The 22,096-nt window shown below is 36.2% G+C and overlaps 1 protein-coding gene across 15 annotated transcripts in view; it reads left to right on the plus strand.

Moving 5' to 3' along the window:
• C2H8orf34 (chromosome 2 C8orf34 homolog) overlaps window positions 1-22,096 on the plus strand; it is a 262,725-nt gene that overhangs the window by 128,506 nt on the left and 112,123 nt on the right. For 8 of the 15 annotated variants that reach the window (XR_014953440.1, XM_021555580.4, XM_085573876.1 and 5 more), the window contains 2 exons: window positions 3,131-3,609; window positions 8,941-9,034. Coding sequence is in view for 13 of the 15 variants with exons in the window: in XM_021555580.4 (XP_021411255.2) it covers window positions 3,131-3,609; window positions 8,941-9,034 (573 nt within the window). In the remaining 2 variants the exon portion in view is untranslated. Of the gene's footprint in view, window positions 1-3,130; window positions 8,009-8,940; window positions 18,775-22,096 lie in introns of those variants that run through there. The other 7 variants (XM_021555582.4, XM_085573880.1, XR_014953441.1 and 4 more) reach the window with 5 other exon arrangements.

Consider the following 22,096-nt stretch of genomic DNA (forward strand, 5'->3'; position numbering starts at 1 on the left):
TATGTGCTGGATAAATCACTCCTAACATAAGGCATAATTTTGTGCCTCTGCCTAAATTAGGAACTAGCACCAATTGCCAGCAACTGACTCAGTACCTTGATATTTAAAAGCAGCAGTTTTACAAAATCAGATACCGGAGTGATTTTCCTTCTCTACATTATTATGGCTGCTTTATATCACAAACAAATGGAGAAGTTTTGGGGGTTTTTTGGTAGTTTATTCCAGTATCTTGACAGTTTGGTGTGTTGCACTAATTTTGTAGTCTTTGTATACTTCTGGAAAATATTTTATCACAGGAAGGACTGTTAAAAAATAAACATTTTGTAAGTGCATATGAATCATATCCTTATTCTGGATATTTTTTTAATTTGAAAGCAAAATTCCTTTTTGTTGCTCTGTTACATTTTAATTGCCTTTAAATTACATCAACAAGAATTTTTAAAAATCCTAAATCATAATTCAATTGTATTATTTAATATGGATCAGATAATACCGCAAAGCTGGGAATGTGTAACTTTTTTTTTTTCTGGCTGAAAAGCTTATATTAAAGCAAAATCAAACAGAAGATGTGTAAATAAAACTGAATAATTGTGCTATGGAAACATGTTAATTATGTGTAGAGAAATTATTATAATTGGTTTATCTACAGACTTGATTGCTATATGAAATTAAGGAAACATGAGCCAGCATATAATATTTATTTAACTCTGTTAAATCATTCAATATTCATACTATTTCTCAGCATACTAAATTCCCTACAGGCAAGCTGGATGTCTATAATTTTGCAAAGAAATAGACTAGGCTGGTTCTTTACAAGACCATAATCTTAATTTGATTTAAATCAGTAGCCTACAGTATCATTTATTGCCCCTCATTTTTTGCCAGGCATCTTATGCTTTCTTCACCAAAAGAGGAGCAGGGAGCAGGTTAAGGGAGCTGCTTCTTCCCCCTCTAAGATCAGCTCAATTGGTCAGAGCCCGGTGCTAATAACAACAGGGTCACAGGGTTGATCCTCATATGGGCCAAACTGAAGAGTTTGATTTGATGATCCTTGAGGCTCCCTTCCAATTGAGAAGATTCTGTGATTAATTACTCCACAGTCATGAGACCCCACCTGGGTGCTGTGTTCATCTCTGAGGCCCCCAAGGTAAACAGGATGTGGACCTATTCGAGCAGGTCCAGAGGAGGCCACGAAGGTGCTCGGAGAGCTGGAACATCTCTCACAGCCTGAGAGACTTGGGGTTGTTTGGCCTGGAGAAATGACAGCTACAGGGAGAGATAATTGTGGTCTTCCAGTGCTTAAAGGGGCCTGCAAGAGACATGGAGAGACACTTTTTATATGGGTATGTAGTGATAGGACAAGGAATAAAGGCTTTAAACTAAAAGAGAAGAGATTTAGATTAGATGTTGAGAATAAATTCTTGACTGTGTGGGTGGTGAGGCACTGGAACAGGTTGGCCAGAGAAGCTCTGGATTCTTGTCCCTCACAGTGCTCAAGGCCAGGTGGGATGGAGCTCTGAGCAATGATTTAGTGGAAGGCATTCCTGCCCATAACCAGGGGTTTTGAAACCAGGTGACCTTTAAGGTTTCTTCCAGCCTAAACCATTCTCTGATTCTATGAAGTTCCAAAGTGAATGCATAGTGGAAGAGTAGTTCAAGATGTAATAATTTCAAAATAGAAATAATTAATTTTAAAGGGTCAATTAGAAATATTTGTGTGTGTTAGAAATATTGACTATGTTTTGAAATTTGCTAACAGAAAAATATTTAATCTTTAAAAAGTTGAGAGACACTTTTATCTTAGACTTTCACAGCTATTTCAGTTTTATTAGCTTTTCTAGAAAAAGTATTTGAATTGTGTGCAATATGTTGTATTAGACTAGTAACATGAAATTGGCATGGCTTGTTTTCCTGTTTTCAAAATGTTATATTTTCAAGATGTTGTTAAAGGCAGCACATCTTTAATTATTTAACATACAACATTCCTTTTATACCAACTGGTAAACACAAGTGAAAAAAAAATTTCATTTTCCAATATGTGGTTTAGAATCTGTTCCTTTAGGACATTTAGAACCTGAAATAATTTTTATCAAAATAAAAAAATTAAATGCTTATTTTAGACAAATTGACTTAATGGGTGTTTAAGAGCCTTGCTTCTTTACAGCTTCTGGAACTGGGACTTGGGAAATGGCATTGCAGTTTTAAAGATAATCAGCTGTCTCTATGAAAATCAAGTACAGTAGAGTACATGCCAGTGAAAGTGAAAATTCATTAACTGTACTGTAAGATAAAATACAATTGATTAAACAGTTTCTTAAGCTCTGCATTTGTATTTGCAAGGACTTTCAATATGTTAATAATGGTAACCTAAATTCCAGCTACCTTCACCTGACTTTGATGGTTGTATTCTGATTTAATTCATTAGAAGCATTAACATGATTTAAATTATTTCAGGAGACACTTTTCATTCACTGTCCTTAATCTGTTGTCGTGTTAAAACAGATCTTATTTCTTATGGTTGTGTGCAAGTTATGCATTGGGCTACCTTTTCTCCTTGGACACAATATTGGTGACCCATCACCTGCTGCAGCACTGATGGCAGGCCAGAGCACGATATTCAGGTTCAAACAGGATCACTCATCCAGACATGCCAGACTTCAATAGTTACTTCCCTCAGAGTTTTGGTTGGGCAGTAGACAGCAGGGCCAGAAGCAAAAGATTTGCCATGAGCCAGTTTTGGATTGCAGCTGAGGATGGCAGGTTTATATCACTGCTCTATCTTGGTTTGCTACTAATCTTGATTTTGCAGTAACTGTGCAAAAGCTACAGAGACATAATGTTGAAATGAGGAATTTTTATAGATTGTGCTGACATTCCATGAAGAGGTAATATTTCATTTCTTCAGGATAGCTGTGTTTGCAGTGAATCAAATGTAAATAACCTTTAAGGAAATGCTTTGCAAACATTTGCACTGTTAATTCTGTTGCCATTTATTTTAAACATGAATAGATTTTCTCTGCACAGCTTCAGGTTTTCACTTACATTGGAGAAAATCATTGAGAGTTTTGAACCAGAGAGAAACAGACAGTGAGATTCTTTCTTTTCCATTTGTTCATGTGTGTGTGCACAGACATCGAGAAGGACCTCGCACTGTGGGAAGAAGCACGGCTCTCGAGAAGCCCTGGTGTCCAGCATCCCAGTGTAGTTACCTCTGACCATCAAGGCAATCTTCAAGCTGCACAGGGCCAAACCCCAAGGCCTCAGGTGCCAACTCCGACAGGGAAGAACATTCAGCTCCAAGGAAGCAAATCACCCCCGCTGCCCACTAGCAGCAGAACACAGATCTCTAGTGGCACAAGCAGCAGTGCACAAACCAACAGGCCATCAGCTCCAGGGAGCAGATCTATGACCCCAAATGCCTTGTTGTCACGGCCTCTTACCCCTAGCAACCAAGGAAATAGGGAAGGCATTATTAGCATGCAAAGAAGCAGATCTTTGTCATCTAAGAGCCAAATGGGGAGGACCCTCAGTGCTGCTTCAGGGCTTTCTGTGCAAGTGAGTGGAGATGTTGTTGGAACTGTCACTACTCAGAGAAACAGTTTATCAGAAGTAAGATTTTCAATTTAATGTTTTTTGCTATGTTTAGTAATGCCAAGACTTGATTGCATTTTATGTTCAAGTAACATCGGTATACCTAATGTAACCTACTGTGCTGAAAAGACCTTGAAATATAATGATGAGAAAATTAGCAAGGAAATACTGCTCAGCTTTGAGAGGTACTCATTAGAGACTGTCAATAATATTACAGAAATCATACTGAAACACTTATGTACCCCAAATTTTCCATGAACTCAGTAGGGCTTTACCTGTACTGTGCATAGCAGTTTCATTATCATTGCAGGTTCTAACAGGTGCATATCTCTGGAATATTAAACAAAACTTTATCTAATCTTTATGTTACATGGTATTTTTTTTTCCTGCTGTGCTGGCAGTGCATGATATTTTCTTAATCTACTTTTTATTTCATATTTCTGGGCAATTGGAATGATTAGTTAAACATAACTGAAAGGACAGGTTTTTCCAAAGCACCAAACTGAACTGCAAGAGAAAATGTCAAACATTGTTGAATCACTGTCTAAAACTATATGCATGGTAACTAGGCTAATTTACAGCATAAAAATTTCCTGTCATGTATTATTGGCTTTTACAGGACTAGTCTTTGTTTAAAACAAAACAAAAGAAAAAGTTAAAGTACCTTGTAAATTCTGAGTAGGATTCTCCTCTGCTAACCTTAGCTGCCTTAAGATAACTTCAGTGTATGGGCAGTGGAAATAAAAGCACCTGTGAAAGAAAACCCCTGCTGTCTATCTCTATACATGCCTTACAAAGGTGAGTCTTTTCTCAGGATATGCCAGTCCTTCTGTACTGACTTGAGAAGGAACTATGTGTCTAGACTGCTAATTTTTTAGTGGTGGAATATGTTGGTCCCCAGCATTATTACCAATCTCTTTGTAATCCCTTTGTCAAAACCTGGAGACCGCTTTTCCAAGACTGAAAATAATATCATACCTTTAGATTGTTTCTGAGGAATATAATCTGTTTTAATAATCTGTTGGGTGTGACACTTCACACAATGTTTTATTGGTCTCACGACTTCTATAGGAAAGTTCAAATGTTGTTTATGATAGTGTTGCTTAGGGTTGCTTTTAGGAAAATTAGAGATTACTTAGTATAACCCTTCAATTAATTCTATGACATCCATCATTTGTTATGAAGGAAAGGAAATGAAGCACAGATAACTCTAGAATTTGTGAAAGAAATCTTACTTAAATTTGGTGGTGAAATAAATACTCATTATTTTGGTGTTTGAATGGCAGTGCACTAATCCCATCACTTGAGCTGTTCTTTCACTTAGAATTGAAAATCCAGATTAAAGACATGAGGACTGAAGGTGACTACGGTTCTCCTGAAAGTGTCTTCACTGCCAGTTGACATATTTTCAACCACATTTCCTATGGAAAAAAAAAAGTAATTGTAATGCTTTTTTTACAAAAAAATTACTTGGTGTCCTCTTTTGAAGTATGGGATATGTCTGTGTGTTAGAATTTTGTCTCATACCAGAAAATGAGAATTGAAATTAATTTTTAAGTAAAAAATGTTCAGAAGGAATTAAGGGTTTTATTGTCTCCAACTAAATTCTTCACCCCTCTTTTTCTTCTTTTTTAGGCAGCCTTAACTTCTTAACTGATACACAGTCATGTGATGCCAAGTAAAATTATTGTATATACTCCAATTGAAACTATGTGTATGTAATGTGTGAGAGATAGCCAATCTGCCCATCACTTTTGATCTTTCCTGTAAAAAGGCAGACAATTAAAAATGCTTTCTTCCAGAGCCTTTTTGTAGTTATGGTAATAATAAGCAAGAGTCCCATTTAATTTGCTGTGTCTTGTTACTTCTGTTTGCTGATAGCTCTCACAGTAAGTGCCCTGTTATACTTTTAGTATATGTATATATTTGTCTCAAGAATTTTAAGAAGTGAGCAATATTATAATGCTATTTTTCTGTTAGAATAGCATGTCCAGATTCAGCCAGCAATCCATTGTAAAGCTGATGTTAAATGTCAGCATTTCTATGCAGGATCTTATCCTCTGTTAAAATCCCTTCTAGAAGTGACAAATTTTTTTTTTTTTCTCTTTGCTCGCTGGATACAATAGTACCTGGGCTGCTAGTGACCCATCTCAGACCCTATTTATCCTTCTGACATGCACAAGTGACCTCTGACATAATGGCAACTCAACTTGGGACCAGCTATACTTCCAAAGGGAAAGCTGCTGGTATGACATGTTCATACTGAAGACCTTCCTTTGCCAGGTTGTGAAGGCCCATGGATATCAGAAAGTAGCTGATGGAGATCTGGCCAATATGCCACTCCCAGCCTCATTTTTGGGGTGTTATACTAGAAGCTTTCAAGCTGTCTTTTGCCCACTTAAGTTCCTGGTCACTTAGAGAAGTGGATTTAGACAGAACATACCCAGGAAATATGTCTGTTCTGTGACATTTTTTGCCATGTTAGACATTTCCTCCCATTTGTGGCCATATAATTTAATTTTCTTGTGTCACAACATGTCTGTAACCATGGAGATATATTTTAAAAATGCAGAAGTGGTTTGGGGTAGAAGAACAAGAGCCCTGTCTGTCTTTGTACTTTTACAGATCATAAACATATAAAACTCAAGGCTGATACTGTAATTTGTTTTGCTACTTTCATTGTAGGTTTTGTATCCTCTTCCTGTATAAAACCCATAAAATAAAAGAGGGGAAATTGCCTTTATTCTTATTAGCCTTATGGTTTCAACTGGGAATTTCTACTGGGTGTAAATACATTATGGTTATATTGCCAATCCTACAGAAGATTCAATGATAAGATTTTGCAAATAACTCTGCTTCCTTACTTTTAGGTGATATTAATGGAAATAATCAGTAGAATGTTGATATATAGTTGATGAGAATAAGTCAGTTAAAAAGAATGTTACTACTGGGTGCCAGGAGCATGTTTTACCCTAAGGAGCTTGATTTACTTATCTATTTACTTGCTTATTTGTTGGGAATTTTAACATATCTCTCAATGCCTTATGTATGCTTCCTAGATTGTAATGTGTTTCAGAGTAACATAAGTCTAAATAGAAAAATATTACTAATAAATACAATTCAAAGTTCTTAAGCTTTAGTAATGTTCATGCTGCAGCATGGGTGGTTCAATCTTGTTATAGCACAAATCTTAAATAATTTGGCAAGTATTTAACTTATCAGCTGTTAAGAATGTTTTGGGGTTTTTTAATGCTCAAGACTTATAATGATCTGAGATTTTGTGGACAAGTTTCTGCCTCCTGGCACACATAATATTCCTAAGTTCTAACAGGTGTGTTTTATTATCAGCTCTGTTCAAGGCTGAATTGAATTATAGCAAAGAAATGCTACCTAGAGAAATAGTTTTATTATCTCTATAAAGGTAATAAATCAGGGTTCCAAATCCTTTGGCAGAGATACTTTCATGCATGTTCCTAATCCTTTGGTGTTTTGTATAAATTGGCAAAGGAATGTTGAACCCTGCTTATCTCTTTAGGATGGATTCCATTAAAGTGACACAATTCTGTGATACTTGTCAATAGCTCTTGAGATGAAAATACCCCTGACTCCCTTGTTTGCCATATCATTTTCTGAACACATGAAATTTTGCAACCATTTCATTTATTCAGATACTTTAAAGTGGTATTCAGCATTCCTTATTAGTCTGTCATTGCTGAGAGCAGGAAACTGTCTTATTTGAATATAGCCTTGATTAACAAAATTTTTACTCCTATTTACTGGAATATAGAGCATAACTTGTGATGGGGACTCTCTTTTTGGTCAGATATTCTCATTCTGTTCCACTGCCTGGCTCAGGTCTTTGCTCTGAGTTTTTGGAAGATTAAAAAGTCTGTGGATCAGTGTGAGAGTCACACATGCCTACTGTAAGAATCTTGTTCCTTGAACCAAAACATGTTCAGTGTTGTAGTCAGCAACCTTCTCCAGCACAGCACGTTGGAAATTGCAATGCATGAGTAAGGCCTGGAGCTCCTGCCTGAGTTTACTGCTGGGCCATAGCAGCAGTCTCTGTGGAATTTTTAGCACATTACTGACAGAATTAATAATTTACTCCCAGTGAGTTAGATCTTAATTGGGCAGCCTTCAGTCTCCCAAAACTTATTTAAACAAGCCTGGATTCTATATTTAAATAAGATAGCCTAAGAATAAAATTTATGTTGTAATACAATTTAACTTTAAATTTGTAGATTCTCATTTCAGCTGATGTAACACAAAACAGGGTTATTACCCCCCTTTCTTTTCAAGAACTTATAAAAATCTGGCTAGTAATTTTATGATATCTGGTCAAGGTTAAGGTTTTCTTTTAGAGACTAAACTTGCATGTTTGAACTGCCTTTGAAAATAAAACTGTGCATTCCAGTCTCATGTCTCCCTGTGAATATTGCAAAGGAATGTGTTAAAGTATTTTATGTGTCTGTGTGTATACCTATTCACATACATATGTGTGTGTCTGCATAGAAAAATATTCTTATATGCATACATGTATACATTATATTAAAAAGTAGGCAATTTTAAAACATTTTCGAAAGCATATATTCAGCTGAATATGGATTTTTAACCATGAAAAACATTTATATTTTGATGTTTTAATGGTATCTTAGAGACAAAAGTTTTCATAAAGTTTTTCCTTCCTAAACCTTCTCGTTATGCAGCAAAACCATAGGTTCTAATCAGGTTTCAGGTTCTTGTACTTATTAGACTAGAAACAGTGAAATTTTTGACAGATCAAAGCCTCACTTAAGCAAATTGCATTTGAAATGTCTATGCAGTCCAAAAACTGCAAGGTCAGATGTAATAAATGCAGTTTTGTCCTGTCACTGCATTTCGAAGATGACCTTACGTATCTGTACTTGTAAGAAGAGAGATAGTTAAATAGACCCCTTCATTTTGATGTGTTTGGGATTGATTTTCTTTTTGTTGTTTCTTTGATTGGTTTGTTTGTTTGCTTTTGGTTTTGTTTTGGGTTTTGCGTTTTTTGTGGATTTTTGTTTGGTTGATTTTTGGGGATTTTTTGTTTGGTTTTGGTGTTTGTTTTTTGGGGATTTTTTTTGTGTGTGTGTCTGTGTGTGTGTGGTTTTTTTTTCTATTGTTGTTGTTTTACTGAATAGATTAAAAAATTTTCCAAGGAGCCTGCAAGTCCTCTACATTTTGGTTTTATTTCACATCAAGTTGTTTTTCTGGTTTTTAAAGGTTTTATCCTCTCTAGTTAATTGAGGCTAGTGTTTGCTGCAGTCTTCATTTATACAGAACAATTGTCTGTCATTTTATCTAAAATAGATCTGTTTGTGGCAGGATGAATTCTTACAACAGCTTCAACTTGCTCATCAACCTTGGATATTGCCGAGTGACACAGAAAGTGAAGGAGTGGAAGCTGACCAAGACAAATGTAAGTACATGTGTAAGGACCAGATAATATGTCAAAACCCCTCAACTTTACTTCTGTTTTCCATATCTTCAAATACTGTGGAGCTGTCATGCCTGCTCACAGGAGCTTTTCTCATAAGTACCAATTGCTTATTTGTCTGAGGACTGAACCTGATAGGATTGATTTGCAGAAGCTTTCATGTAGTCACTGAACAATGACAAAATGATCACAGAATTCTGTTTACTTAAGCTAAGTGAAACAATTTGTCCTGATGTGTTAAAGTAGCTATTCCAGAAAATAACATGAACTTGAAATAGATAATCTGAATTTGAAATAGATAATCTCTTTCATAAGTCTGTATTCACCAGCAAAAAAAAAAAAAAAAAAAAAAAAAAAAAAAAAAAAAAAAAGCAAAGTAAAAAAGTCCAGGTATTAAAAGTAGAGCCTCCCTCCTTAGGTCTGTCACTCCATTGAATCTATTTTCCTTACATTCTATTTAATTTATCTGTATTGATAAAAAATTTCTTCATCATACCAGTAATCCTTAATATCCTACACTCTTAGAAGTATTTATCCAGTTGTGGAAGTGAGGGTCAGCAGGATCAGAGCCTAAATGGCAGAACAAGTAAAAGGCTATAAATTGCAATATTTTCAAATTGTAGCAAATTCTCTCTGCCTACAAGGTACCTGTAAATGATCACACTATTTTGCATAATCTTTTTGGATTCACAGTAGTTTTTTGATCTGAAAGGGTGAATATGCAAACTGCTTCCTAACATATTTTTTTTTTAATCATTAAATCATTTAAATCATTAAAATAGATTATTTGATCAGTATGTTTAGAAAACTCAATGCTGGTTTAAACATCAAGAGTTAATGTATGAAAAAGATGTTTTCTTTACAGAAGGGAACAGTTCTGTAATGGATTCAGGATTCATAAGAAACATGCCAGATAAACAGATTTTTTTAAATTATGCCACTTTAAAAAATTGGTTTTGACTCATACATTAGTTTCACAATTTCGTACATAGCCGAGTTTGACTAAAATTTATATTTGCACAGTGAGATCTTAAAGATCATGTGCCAGGTCTTTTTGAACACTAGTAAAATGTTACAAGGAGATTCTGTGCATCCAGCTGATTTTAGTCCAAGGCCAGTAAGTCCAATTTGACTTGCACTAGAGCATTTCAGTTACCTTTGAGTTGAAACTCACCTTGGGTGGCTCAAGAGAGGCTCTGGGACCTGTCTTTCATGTGTGCAATTTTTCCTCAGTATTTTCTGTAATGAATTTGCAGTCCCACAGACACTGGTAGGATTGGCTGTGCATACACAGACTGATGCCAATTATGTGACAAGGGAGATTGATGCTACAGGACATATCAGATACACACCATGGTTTTGTATAGGTGCTGTACTTGAATTGTATGGGTGTGAGGACTTGTGAGCACCCAAAATCCTGTGCTATAATACTCCAAGAATGCTGTAATACTCGAATATTCCAATGACTAGTAGGTCATTGTCACTGCCCAAAAAGCAAAGTGATGAGTTAAAAATTAAAAGCATGTTGTCAAGGTCAATGTCCAAATGCCTCGAGCAGTGACAGGCTTGAGCTATTGACCATCTCCCACAAAAGCCTGTTCAGTCTTTCTCTCTCTCAGTAAAGGAATGCTTCCTGATATCAGTCTGAATCTCTCCTGGCACAGCTTTGAGCCATTGCTATATGTTCGGTCACTGAATACCAGGGAGAAGAGATCAGTGCCTCTCTCTCCACATGCCCTTCTCAGGAAGCTGTGACGTCAATCCTCAGCTTCATTTTCTCCAAACTAGACAAGCCCAAAATCCTTAGCTGCCCCTCACAGGTCATGCCTTCAGCCCTCTCACCAGCTTTGTTGCCCTTATCTGGACCCATTGAAGGACCCTCACACCCTTCTTAAATTGTGGTGCCCAGAACTGCCTACAGTGCTCCAGGTGAGGCTGCAGCAGTGCTCTACACAGTGGGATAATCGCCTTTCTTGAGCAGCTGGTGATTCTGTATTTGATGCACCCCAGGATGGGGTTTGTCCTTTGGCTTCCAGGACACGCTGCTGATTCTTGCTGTGCCTGCTGCCAGCCAGCAGCCCCAGATCCATTTGTGCAGAGAGGCTCTCCAGCCACTCCTCTCCCAGTTTATACTTTTGCTTGATGTTAGTCTGTCCCAGCTGCAGAATCTGGTATTTTGATTTGTTAAACTTCATGCCATCAATCACTGTCCAGTGTTCCAGTCTGTATAGATCCCTCTGCAGAGCCTTTTGTCATTCTAAGGGGTCAGCAGCACCTCCCAGTTTGGGACCATCAGCAAACGTGCCAATGGTGGTTTCAGCTCCTGCCTGCAGGTTGTTGGTAAATGTATTGACCAGAACTGGCCCTAGAATTGACCCCTGGGGAACACCACTGGTGACCAGTGGCCCCCTTTGAGCTCTGCCCTTCACCCAGCACAGCCTGCTGCCACTCATCCCACAGCTGGACAAATTTAATTGTCCTGAAGGATGCTGTGAGGGACAGTATCACAAGCATTACTCAAATCCAGAAAAAACATGTCCACCAACTTCCCTTCATCCCTGGGTGGGTGACCTTACCATAGAAAGCTGTCAAGCCAGTTAAACAGGACTTTGCCTTTGTGAACCCATGCTGACCTCAGTGTAGTTAGCTGGTGCACCCTCTATCACTGTTTCTACTACTATAACTAAATGGATGGAACAAAAATGTTTTATTAAAGTAATACTTCCTGTAACTGAACTCTAATAGTGAATTTTTTATTAAAAATAACTAACAGTGGTAACATCCTTGTCTGAGTTTTTTGTGCTGACATTGTCAAGAAAGTGCAGAACTGCCAGTGCTGACGAAGAGAAGCTGCCAATTCCTGGTTGTAAAGTGCAGTCAGCAAGGGGCTTTGGCACACTTGCTGATGCCACTGCTTGTAGGTAGACCAGCTGGCAAGATTACACATCATTTTTCACCCCAAAGTAATAAATATGTTTGGGTATTTTTTGTGTGATTTAGTATTGAGAAGGCCCAGGAGTCCATAATTTGTGAGTTTGAGCAGAAGAGCTGCAAAATTAATCTTTACAATAGTAACACCTGTTCTTTGATTCAGCTTTTGATAAATTACATGTGGATAATGTTTACCACATTCTTTGACTACTTTGAGATAATAGCAGCCAGGTGTAAAGCTATTTTTGGTAGTGGGAAAACAATGCAGAAAGAGAAACTGTGTGAGTCACCTTGAGTTCTTTAAAAGTAATATCATCTGAGTTTGGAGTTTTAAAAGAAAAAGAATGAAAAAAATAAGGGGGGAACAGTTTCAAAGGTATTCAGATGTAAGAGTTTAGGGAGGCTATTTTCAAAGTAAGTGATAACTGAACAGAACTGGGTCACTTTGGAATCTCAACATCTCTCAAGAAACATCATTTGCAAAACAGATGCAACAGTGCATATCTTGTCTTATGGAAATGAGATCGTGGTTCTCAGTTCTTGTAAATCAGACTTTACGTTTTAAATTCTCCAGGCTCTCTGACAGCATTTAAAAAATTTATCCTTAGCAGCAAGTTTCAATGATAACTGGAAGTCAGTAATTGTTAAACCTTCATATTAATTATGACAACATTTAAAATCAAATAGCTACTCACATAAAAGAGTTTAAATTATTCTAGCTTAAAAGATTTGTTATGGTAAAGATGGAAAGAAAAACATTTTTAAGAAGCTTTATTGATTTTCTTAGCATACCCTTTACTTTTCCTCTTTGTGCACTTAATTAAGTCTGTGGCCATAAGTCAGAGAAAGAGATAGTGTATAATTATTTGCTCTCGTAATGTACATTTAGTTATTAAAAAAAAGAATGAAAACATGCATTTTAAACCTATTATAATTTAGAAACAAAATCTCTTCTCTTTGCAAAATGTATTCTTTGAAATTCTCTACACAAAGAGAGATGAAAAATGTCAAGGCAATATGATCCAAAATCAAGGACATGTGACATTCTTTTAGAGTGACTAAAAATGTCTCTAGACAACCTCATGTGTGTTCTTCCTCTGTGATCCTGGAGACAGTTCCCCATTATTATCTGCAGTAGTTTGCTTGTGTGCTGATTCTCTGCAAAGAGTTTTCAGAGAATGCATAGAGATAATTCTTGGAAAAAGGAGGGATCTGGAAAAAATATTTACTACTTGCATAATCCTTCAGTTTGATGAAAGTTCTTTGAACTGGCAAGAATAGATTTTCTTTTTTATGGGGTACTGATGCACAGAAATAGAAGAACTGCATCCACTGCCATCAGAACATTTTTAGACAGCTTTTATGAGAAGAAATTCATCATTCCAGGGGACTAACAAGAGTCTTCTTGACTTTTCCCTTGAGAACAACTCATACAAAAGATTAAAGATTGGAAATTTTTAAAGTATCACTAGCTTCCAAGAACCTTGAAAAGACAAAGGCAGGGCTTTTGGTATAATTTGACCTGCCAGCTGTAGTCTCGGCAAGGATTTACTGCCCAAAAGACTAAATCTGCTTTCTTGGGTACCAAACTCAAGAAGCAACCCACACAGCAGATTTCCCCAGGTCGCACAGCCTTAGACATAAAGGGTCCCTACCTTCAGTCAGTCCTCCTAGCAGAGGAGGTGACAGGTGAATGAAGTAGACTCTTGAAAAGCTTGCTATTTGGTTAATCTATACTAAATATACCCACAGAACATTAAGGACTGGAAGGCACCCTTAAGGATCATCTGTGTACAAACATTCCTTTGTGCTAATCTGCTTAAGGCATGCCAGTTTCTGTAGTCAGTGGCACATGAAGTCGTGTGTTTAGTATCGCTTCATTCCATCTTGCCAAAAGGAGCCCTAGATGCTCATTTCTACCTCAGTTGATCCAAGGCAAGTCTTGAACTCTTCCCCTCTTACCTGTGGGAGGAAATTTAAATGTTTTGCTACTCTTCATCTGCAAACTCTTTGCTAAGGTTGACAGTGAAATATCTACTGCTGATAAACCAAATGGTCATTGGGAAGAAGTGGGATTTCTACACCATTCATTCTTGCGCTGGTCTTGAAATTCTGCTAATGACTTCAACAGTTGTTGAAGAAAACCTTCATTTTGCTATTTGCACACTTGTCTGCCTAGGGGAAAATGCAAAAGAATGAAAGATTGGGGATATTTTTTGTAAACTTTAGAAATTCAGACTGTGTTCTAATAAAATTCCAATCCATACCCAAATTCTCTAATACCCATTTGTGCATGGGTAAAGTTCCTTGCACTGAGTATATTCACATGCCAAAACAGTCAGTTTATCCTAATTATACAAATAAGTGTTCCTAAGATTTGGAAGATTACATGGCCAGAGTTAACAATAGGGAGGGCTCTACTGCTGGAATGTTTTTTTTCCTGTGAAAGTTTGCTTTTGCTAGGGCCAGGTGCTACTCAATATGAGTAAGAATGACAGAATTTGGGTTAGAGCAGCAGCTGTTGATTGCAAACTTTATGACATCTACACAAACACATTCCATTTCTGTCATTCAAATTCGGCTGCTTGTATTTGTGCTCTGCTCTAATAGAGCATAGCTGTATTGGAAATGTCTCTTTCAGTGGGTATGAGTTTAGGGCAAGGCTAGATGTGGTTTCTCTAGAGAGTAAGGTGCTTATGAGGCATCACTCAAATGTCAGTCAATTATATATCTGGTTTCTAAGAACATAATTGTTGTAGTTGGCAGTTTTTCTCAGTAGATAATAAATGCAATATAAACACACTTTTTTTTGTTTGTTTGTTTCACAAGTGAATCAGTCCCAAAAGTGAACTTTTATCCTGATTCATGAATATTCTGGAGAAACATATTGGTGTCTTTCTTTCATTTAATATTTCAAAAGCAATACAAACTGCAGTAAAAAAATCATATATCCCCTTCCCAAAAGACGTCATAAAGCTTTTGTCTGCTTGGGATATGAGTTGTTTTCTAAATTTCTCTAGTATACACTTATGTATATTAAAGAAATTATGTTGTCTCTCATTCTGCCTGCCATTGGCTTGGCTACATATTTAGCTTGACACAGTTATATGTCCACTTCAGAAATAGGATATCAGAAAGTATTGTGCTCCTGTAAACAGAATTTCTCCAGGCCTATTGGATGCTCTTGGCTGGATGTCTTGTGACACTCATAGCTGAAGCTACATCACTTAATATAACTGCTTTTTGAATCTGAAAGTAGATGAAAATAATTTTCTAGCATGGAAATCTGCTCACTTTGATTTAATTATTTATTGATAATGAAACAAATGTAGAGATTGACATTATTTCTACCAGAAGTCAGATGACTTCTGGTAGAAGTTGGACAGTGAATGGTGAGTTCAAATGCAATTAGGGAAAGTTGAAGTTAGACTCAGGTTTCCTATTTTTTGAATGGATGTGCTTAAATCCAAAGTTGCTGTTATCATCTCATATTATTAAGGTTTTAAGGCACATTGCTTTATTTATACTGACTAATATTTGGTTTCACTTTGGAAAAGTTCACATTGGACTAAATATTTAGTATGAGAAGGGAATTTTCCATTGCAGTGAGTAAAAAATAAAAATTCAACACCTGTTTTATGCAGAAAGCTCTTTTCAGTAAAGCTTCCAAACCTACAGATATCTTTTTCTACAGCTTGCCTTATTATGCTAAACTTGGATTCCAAATGACATTTAATGTAATAAAAAGTGACACTATAATTTAAAAAATGGCCTAGAGAATTATCAGGACACACATTAGGTAAATTAAAAGCTGGCTCAATGAGGAATCAAAAACTAGAGTTTCTAATGGGATGATGTAGATGAATGGGGCTCATTAGGGTCTGATAGGTTTGGATAATGGGTGGGAAGGACAAGTTGAAGTTATTAAATGATATGAATCCCCTGGTATAATGGCCACATTCCAGTAAAATGCACTTTATTATAACCAGATGAAGTATATTTAAACCAAATGAAATATATCTGGCACCAGAGGAACATATCTGTCTCTGCTGCAGAATAATGAGGCTTTGTCCTGGAAAGCAGTGACCTAATGGATTTAGGATGGTCATAGAAGATCATCTCAGTGTGAGCTCTCAGCATAATGCTGTCACAAGGCTAGATCATTTCTTGAATGCCTAAGAAGTTAAGTAGCAAATTAATTATTCCACTTAATATCAGTTAAAAAACCCGTGGGTTAGGTGTCTTTCCATTAAGATGGATTGGGATTACTCAAGGGATTTCAGAACATGATTAAAAATGACCAAGGTTTGGGAAAATGCACTCAACCAAGAACTTCAGAGATAACATGATACCTGTAGATAGATGTTTAAGTAAAGAAGATTCAACTCATCAAACTGTGACAAAGGAAATCAAATGCTCTGTCCTAGCAACCAGGAGCTTCAGGTGTTACAAGCAAAAATTAAGGGATGCAATGAACTCAAAGCCATTAACATGTATTAACCTCTTCTTAACTTCTCCAGTTAAGACCAGTCGCTGGGTTTTCTGTGGGTAACAGTCACAGGAATCTGTAGGCGAAACAGACTTATACATATTTGCTTTTCTTTATCCCATCCTAAGACAAAACTGTAACTTATAGATCAAACTGTGATAGAGCTTGAATATCTGCTAAAAGAAGCATCTCCAAGGAAAACAACTCAACATTAGGTATAAATGACAAAAAGCTCCCAGCCATATAAAGGTAATAAAGGGTAAAAACTGTTGCTAAGGTTTCCTAGGCTTTATGTCTTGTGTTTTGTTTGGTTGGTTGGTTCATTTGCTTTTGTTGTTGCAGAGGTTTTCATGGTATGTGCCTTGCTTTGTGGATTATCAGTACAGAATCACATACAAAGTCCAGGCTTATCACCTGACAAAATGAAAATTATTCCAATTGTATTTAATTAATTAGCTGGAGATAATGGGAAGAGCTTGTTCATGCCAAGTTTCTTAAATCTCCCAGAAAGGGCTTGCATATTTAAATGTTCAAAAGGAGTGAAAGTGCTTTGCCTGATTTCCTTCATTGTTTAAAAAAAGCAAGGTGAAGGGTTCTCAGGTAACACACAGGCCTTTGTGCAGCAGTACAATTATTCAGTTATTCAGCAGTACAATTAAATGAGTTTATGGTGTTTATTTCCAGTTTATAACCTTGGTTCTCTAACTGGATCTATGTAATGGGTCCAGTTATAGCATTATATTTTATACAAAAATGGAGAGGGAAGGTTGTGTTCCAGTCAGCAACACTTGCAAAACAGTCCATTGCAATATACATCTGTAAATATTTTCAAAAGCTAAATTTCCATTTGCTTTGGGGAAGGCTCTCAACCTGAACACAACCAGAAATTAAAACATTGCTATCTCAGCTTATCTGATTCATCACAGATGAATATTATGTTGAATGTTTTTTGAAACACAGGCTATTTTTTGCAACCTATTACCACTATTGAAAATGAAGTAGCAGAAAAAAACCCTTGAAAACACTGAATAATTTGAACAAATAGTATAACTAAGGACACTGTTGTTTGCTTCTGAATATTTTAGAAAAAAAAAAATAAAAAGAATTGAGATTCACCAACATACTGGTCCATGTTGCTTTTTAACTGTTAATTCAGCATAATAGAAAACTCTTACAAAATGAAAACAGTGAGGGATTAATTCTCCCTTTTCCTCCATTTTTGTGTACATTACATTTGAGCCCTAACTTCTGTGTTTTTCTGTTTGATTTCACAGGTTTGTGAAATCAGTGGAATTATTGAAGAACAGTTTAATAAAAAACAAAATTATGTTGATCAAAACTACACTTGAAAATTTGCATTAGTTTATAAATAACAAATTTAAATAGTTATTTTTCTAGTATCAGCAGCACATGAGTGAAACTGTTCTGGTATGAGGATGCTGTAATGCACTGAATGAGAGTATTTACTGTGGTACAGTGGCCTTAGGAAAGAAGGGTAATTGTCACCTTTTAGTATAAATTTACTATAATATTTTGTTTAGTTTATACCCCTGTTGTCTTGTATTGACATTTGATAAACTAAAATTCTGCCTGACCAAAACAAATTTTGCCTAAAGATTGTATGTATTTAAATTTGTCTAAGGTTTTCTACTCCTTATATTTTTGTAATCTTTTCTCCTTTTTAGATTAATAAACATTAAAGTATTTGCTGTATCTGCCCATGTGTATATTCCATTCAGGTCTCACAGAGAGCTAGCTGTTCCCTCATAATCACCTGCAGAGAGAGGTCAGACAGGGGAATGAGTGAAAGAGTGTGTGTGGGTAGCAGAAACAGGTGCTGCTCGTGCTGCATAGCTTTGTATTGAATTTATCTACTTTGATCTATAAAACAAATAAAGACTCTGTTAAAAATGGGAACACAATAAGGAGTGGTGCAAGCATGCAAAAATAAAGCACCTAAAAGGGATTTCATATATTATGATAAAGTGGTAGTTACCCATATGAATTACTGAAACAAACTTGCTGTTTAAAATATTCTATCTGGTGTATGCTGTGTGCTTGGTACTTCAGAAGATGTGTTAACACAGACATCAAATGATGGGATGTGGCAGTTGCATTTACTGATTTCATTTACCTGTTAATTCTGTCAAGTGTGCTCTCAGTTTCCTTTGTCTTCAATTATGTATGCTTTGATCCTGTATCTTAGACAGAATGATACAATGAAATTGCTTGCAACTATTAAAAAATGCAGTATTATAAAGCATCTATTTGTTTAAGAAATAAAAATGAGTTGTCTGTCATACATGTTTCATAGTGTGAACTTTTTTCTGCTGTCTCACAACTGCACAGTACTAAATACACAGAAACTGTATGGTCTGTGTTGGTCATGAGCAAGTTAAATGGAAGTTAACATTGTGGTGAACAAGTCCTTGCTATATGTGTCATCATAGTGTACAGTTCCTATATGTAAAATGTTTGGCATACTGAAATGCCCTGTGGTAGTCCCTTTATATTCATTTCAGGAAGGTACTTTGTTAATTTGCTGTCAGTAAAGAAAATCTGTAATGCTGTGTGCATTTGCAATATACTTGGAGACTCATTTGCATACAGGAGGGTATATTAGCATCGATTAGTCAGCTGTGCTCAGAAAAGCGTTCTTGTGAAACTGATATCTCCTTTTCATGAGTTTTATTCTGCGTTAGTGGCCCTCATTTCACTTTTTACCTTGACATTACTGAAAAATATAAAATAGGATTGCCTTTTCTTCTTTCAGTTGCTTCACTAAACATCTGCTAAGCTGCATGCTTTCTGCTTCATGTCATTACTGTGTGAAATTATGACTACATTTAATCCTTGGAGAAAAATCTCATTGACTTCCGGAGAACCAAGATTGCTTACAACAAGTTGAGAAATAAATTGGAATTTGGCAGCATCTTAATTTTAGAAGTTCTGGCATATATGAGAACTTGAAGACAGTTTTGGCCCAGTAGGGCAGAGATATTTGATCAGGGATGTCTGGTTAGATTTTTTGGTTATAGGTGAGGAAATACAAGACGGGCTTTATTCAGAAAGGCAGAATATCAATTGTGTCACTGGTATTCAGAGGGGAAAAAGGCTTTTCAATTACAGATATAGTGAGTGCATCAAGAGTTGTCAGAGTGATTAAGAATTTAACACATACTAATGGTACACAAGTATCTCAAGGTGTGACAGGATGGCCTGGGTGGTCTCAGTTGTAAAAGCCCTGAGCCCTGTGAAGCCCTGAGCTCCTGAGATATATGGCTGTTCTTGGGGCTGGCCAGAACAATGGTATTATTCTGGAACACTTTCTAAGCTGAAGGGCAGAGGATAAAACCACAGAAAACATTTATTTCTTTATGCTAAAACATACAGAAAATCCCATGTGGTTTTTTTTTTGTTTTGTTTTGGTTTTGTGGGTTTTTTTTTGTTGTTGTTTTTTGTGGGGTTTTTTGTGTGGTTTTTTTTGTTTGGTTTGTTGTTGTTGTTGTTGTTGTTGTTTTAGTTCTCATAATTTTGACATGATCTCATGATTTTTTAACACTCATAGTTAGCACTACTCCCTCTAAAGCATATGGCAAACAATTTTGGCTGATATTAGTGCTCAGCCCAGCAACCAGAGCTGGCACTGCAGAGGAGAAGCAGCCACCTGGTGCCCTGACTGCAAACAAACTGGCAGTGAAGCATAGCAAGTCAGGAGAGCTCCAAAGAGGAGCTGAGATGTACTTAATAGGCAACAAGCAGCTCGCCTTAGGGGGCCAGGGAGCACAAGCAGCAGCTGGGCAGACCATGTAGAATGCATGTGTGATAAACTTCTTTTCACCTCCAAGCTACAGGAAGCCTTATTCATTTTCTGTTTGGCCTTTTTTGGCTTCAGGAACCAGTTTCTCAATTTCGTATGGAATAAACTGTGCCTACATGGTGTCTAATTGAATTCAGAGTCAGCTGTGGATGCTCTTGATGCTTCTTTAGTTGGTTTGGCAAGAATTTCAAGGTGGAGGGGTTTTTTTGTTTGTTTTTGACTCTGCACCAGGCACAAATAAAGCTATTGTAAAGCTGCATAGAAATGTGCTGCTGTCTAGTTGCATGGAACAGAACAGATTTAGCACTTTTCAGAAAGATACTTTGTGGGTCATTGCTGGTGCTATTCAGTTACTGAATTTTGATGGAAAAAAGAGTAATGAGAAACAGATACATTTTTCCTAGCCATATGTTTGCAACTTAATTTTTTTAATCCTTTATGAATGCAGTAATGTAGGGATGCAGAATTTTAAATAGCACTTGTTAATGAAAAAAACCAAATATGTCTCAGTATATAAAAATGCATTAGCTTGTCTAAAAAGCAGCTGTTTTTCTTTCAAGGGCCAATTTATAATAAAATAGGCTTTATTACCATATGAGTTACTGCTGCTTCTTTTTAAGGCCTTCATACCCTCAATACTTTATTTGGCTAATCTTAAAAACAACCTTAATGTATCTGTATTCATTTCAATAAAATTATATTATTAATGGATTTCCTTCTGTACTGCCCATATAAAGTAATTTCATCATTAGTCAGATTTTAAAGACTGTGTTCTTGCTACCCCAGTGTTTAGCTCTAGGATTTGTAAGTATGACTGGGCGAAAAACAGGGAAGAACTTTTGCTTGCATAAAGCTATTATAATTAAGCAATTTCTTTTGAAATATTCAGTAGAAGGTTTCTCTGAGCAAACCATTATCTTGAAAATTTCAGCAATAATTTAGAAACACTGACAAAACACTCAGTTGTACTCTGTATTAACAAAACCTTCTGGCCCTGTAGGAATGTTTCCTAATAATACGGCCTTATTCACTGTTCAGGTGTCTTTCTTCTGAGTCAATACTTACAAAAGAGGGAGAAAAATAGTTTCCTGCTTCCTGCAGTATTGTTTTAGGTATGTAAGTAAAATCTACATTTTACTTACAGAGGTAGCTAGACAAGTGCAGGGGAAGTCCTATAATCCAACAACTAAATTCAGAAGAATATATGAATTTGATGAAAGCCAGCTCACATGCATGAATGCAATTCTATCATTTCATTCCTCTGGCTGTACATGGACATGCTTCACATTTAATCCAATAAACTATTCATGTAAAATACAGAAATGCTCCCCTGGGTTAGATTACACCAACCTGGACTGCTCTGCAGTAAGCATGCTAACCATAAAGTTACTGTTCTTTTACTAACTCTGTATTACTAGCTCCAGTCAGCTTCATTGGAAAAAAAGATGTGCAAAAATATGTGTTCAGAGAATTTTATGCCCATTCAGTCTTTTCCCTGGTTTCTACTTTTTTATGGATCAGAGAATAGATAGTTAGGCAATACAATTACTTTTGTAGATATTTTTGTGCTTTACAGTTTTAGCTGAAATTGCAAAAGTTTGGGATTAATCAAAAAAAGTTTAAAGAGACCACTGGTTTGACAGCATTAGCATACTTCTGCTATATTGCTGAATTAAATTGCTTATAATTATCAAGTTGCTGACTAAAAGAAGATATCTATTTTTAAGTTAAATTTCTGACACAACTGTTTATTAGAACTTTGGTTGCTGTTTTCTTTCTTGACATGTTATATAAAACTAAAGCA

This window comes from Lonchura striata, chromosome 2 (assembly GCF_050655825.1).
Source record: "Lonchura striata isolate lonStrDom1 chromosome 2, ASM5065582v1, whole genome shotgun sequence".
In the NCBI taxonomy this organism is placed as follows: domain Eukaryota; kingdom Metazoa; phylum Chordata; class Aves; order Passeriformes; family Estrildidae; genus Lonchura; species Lonchura striata.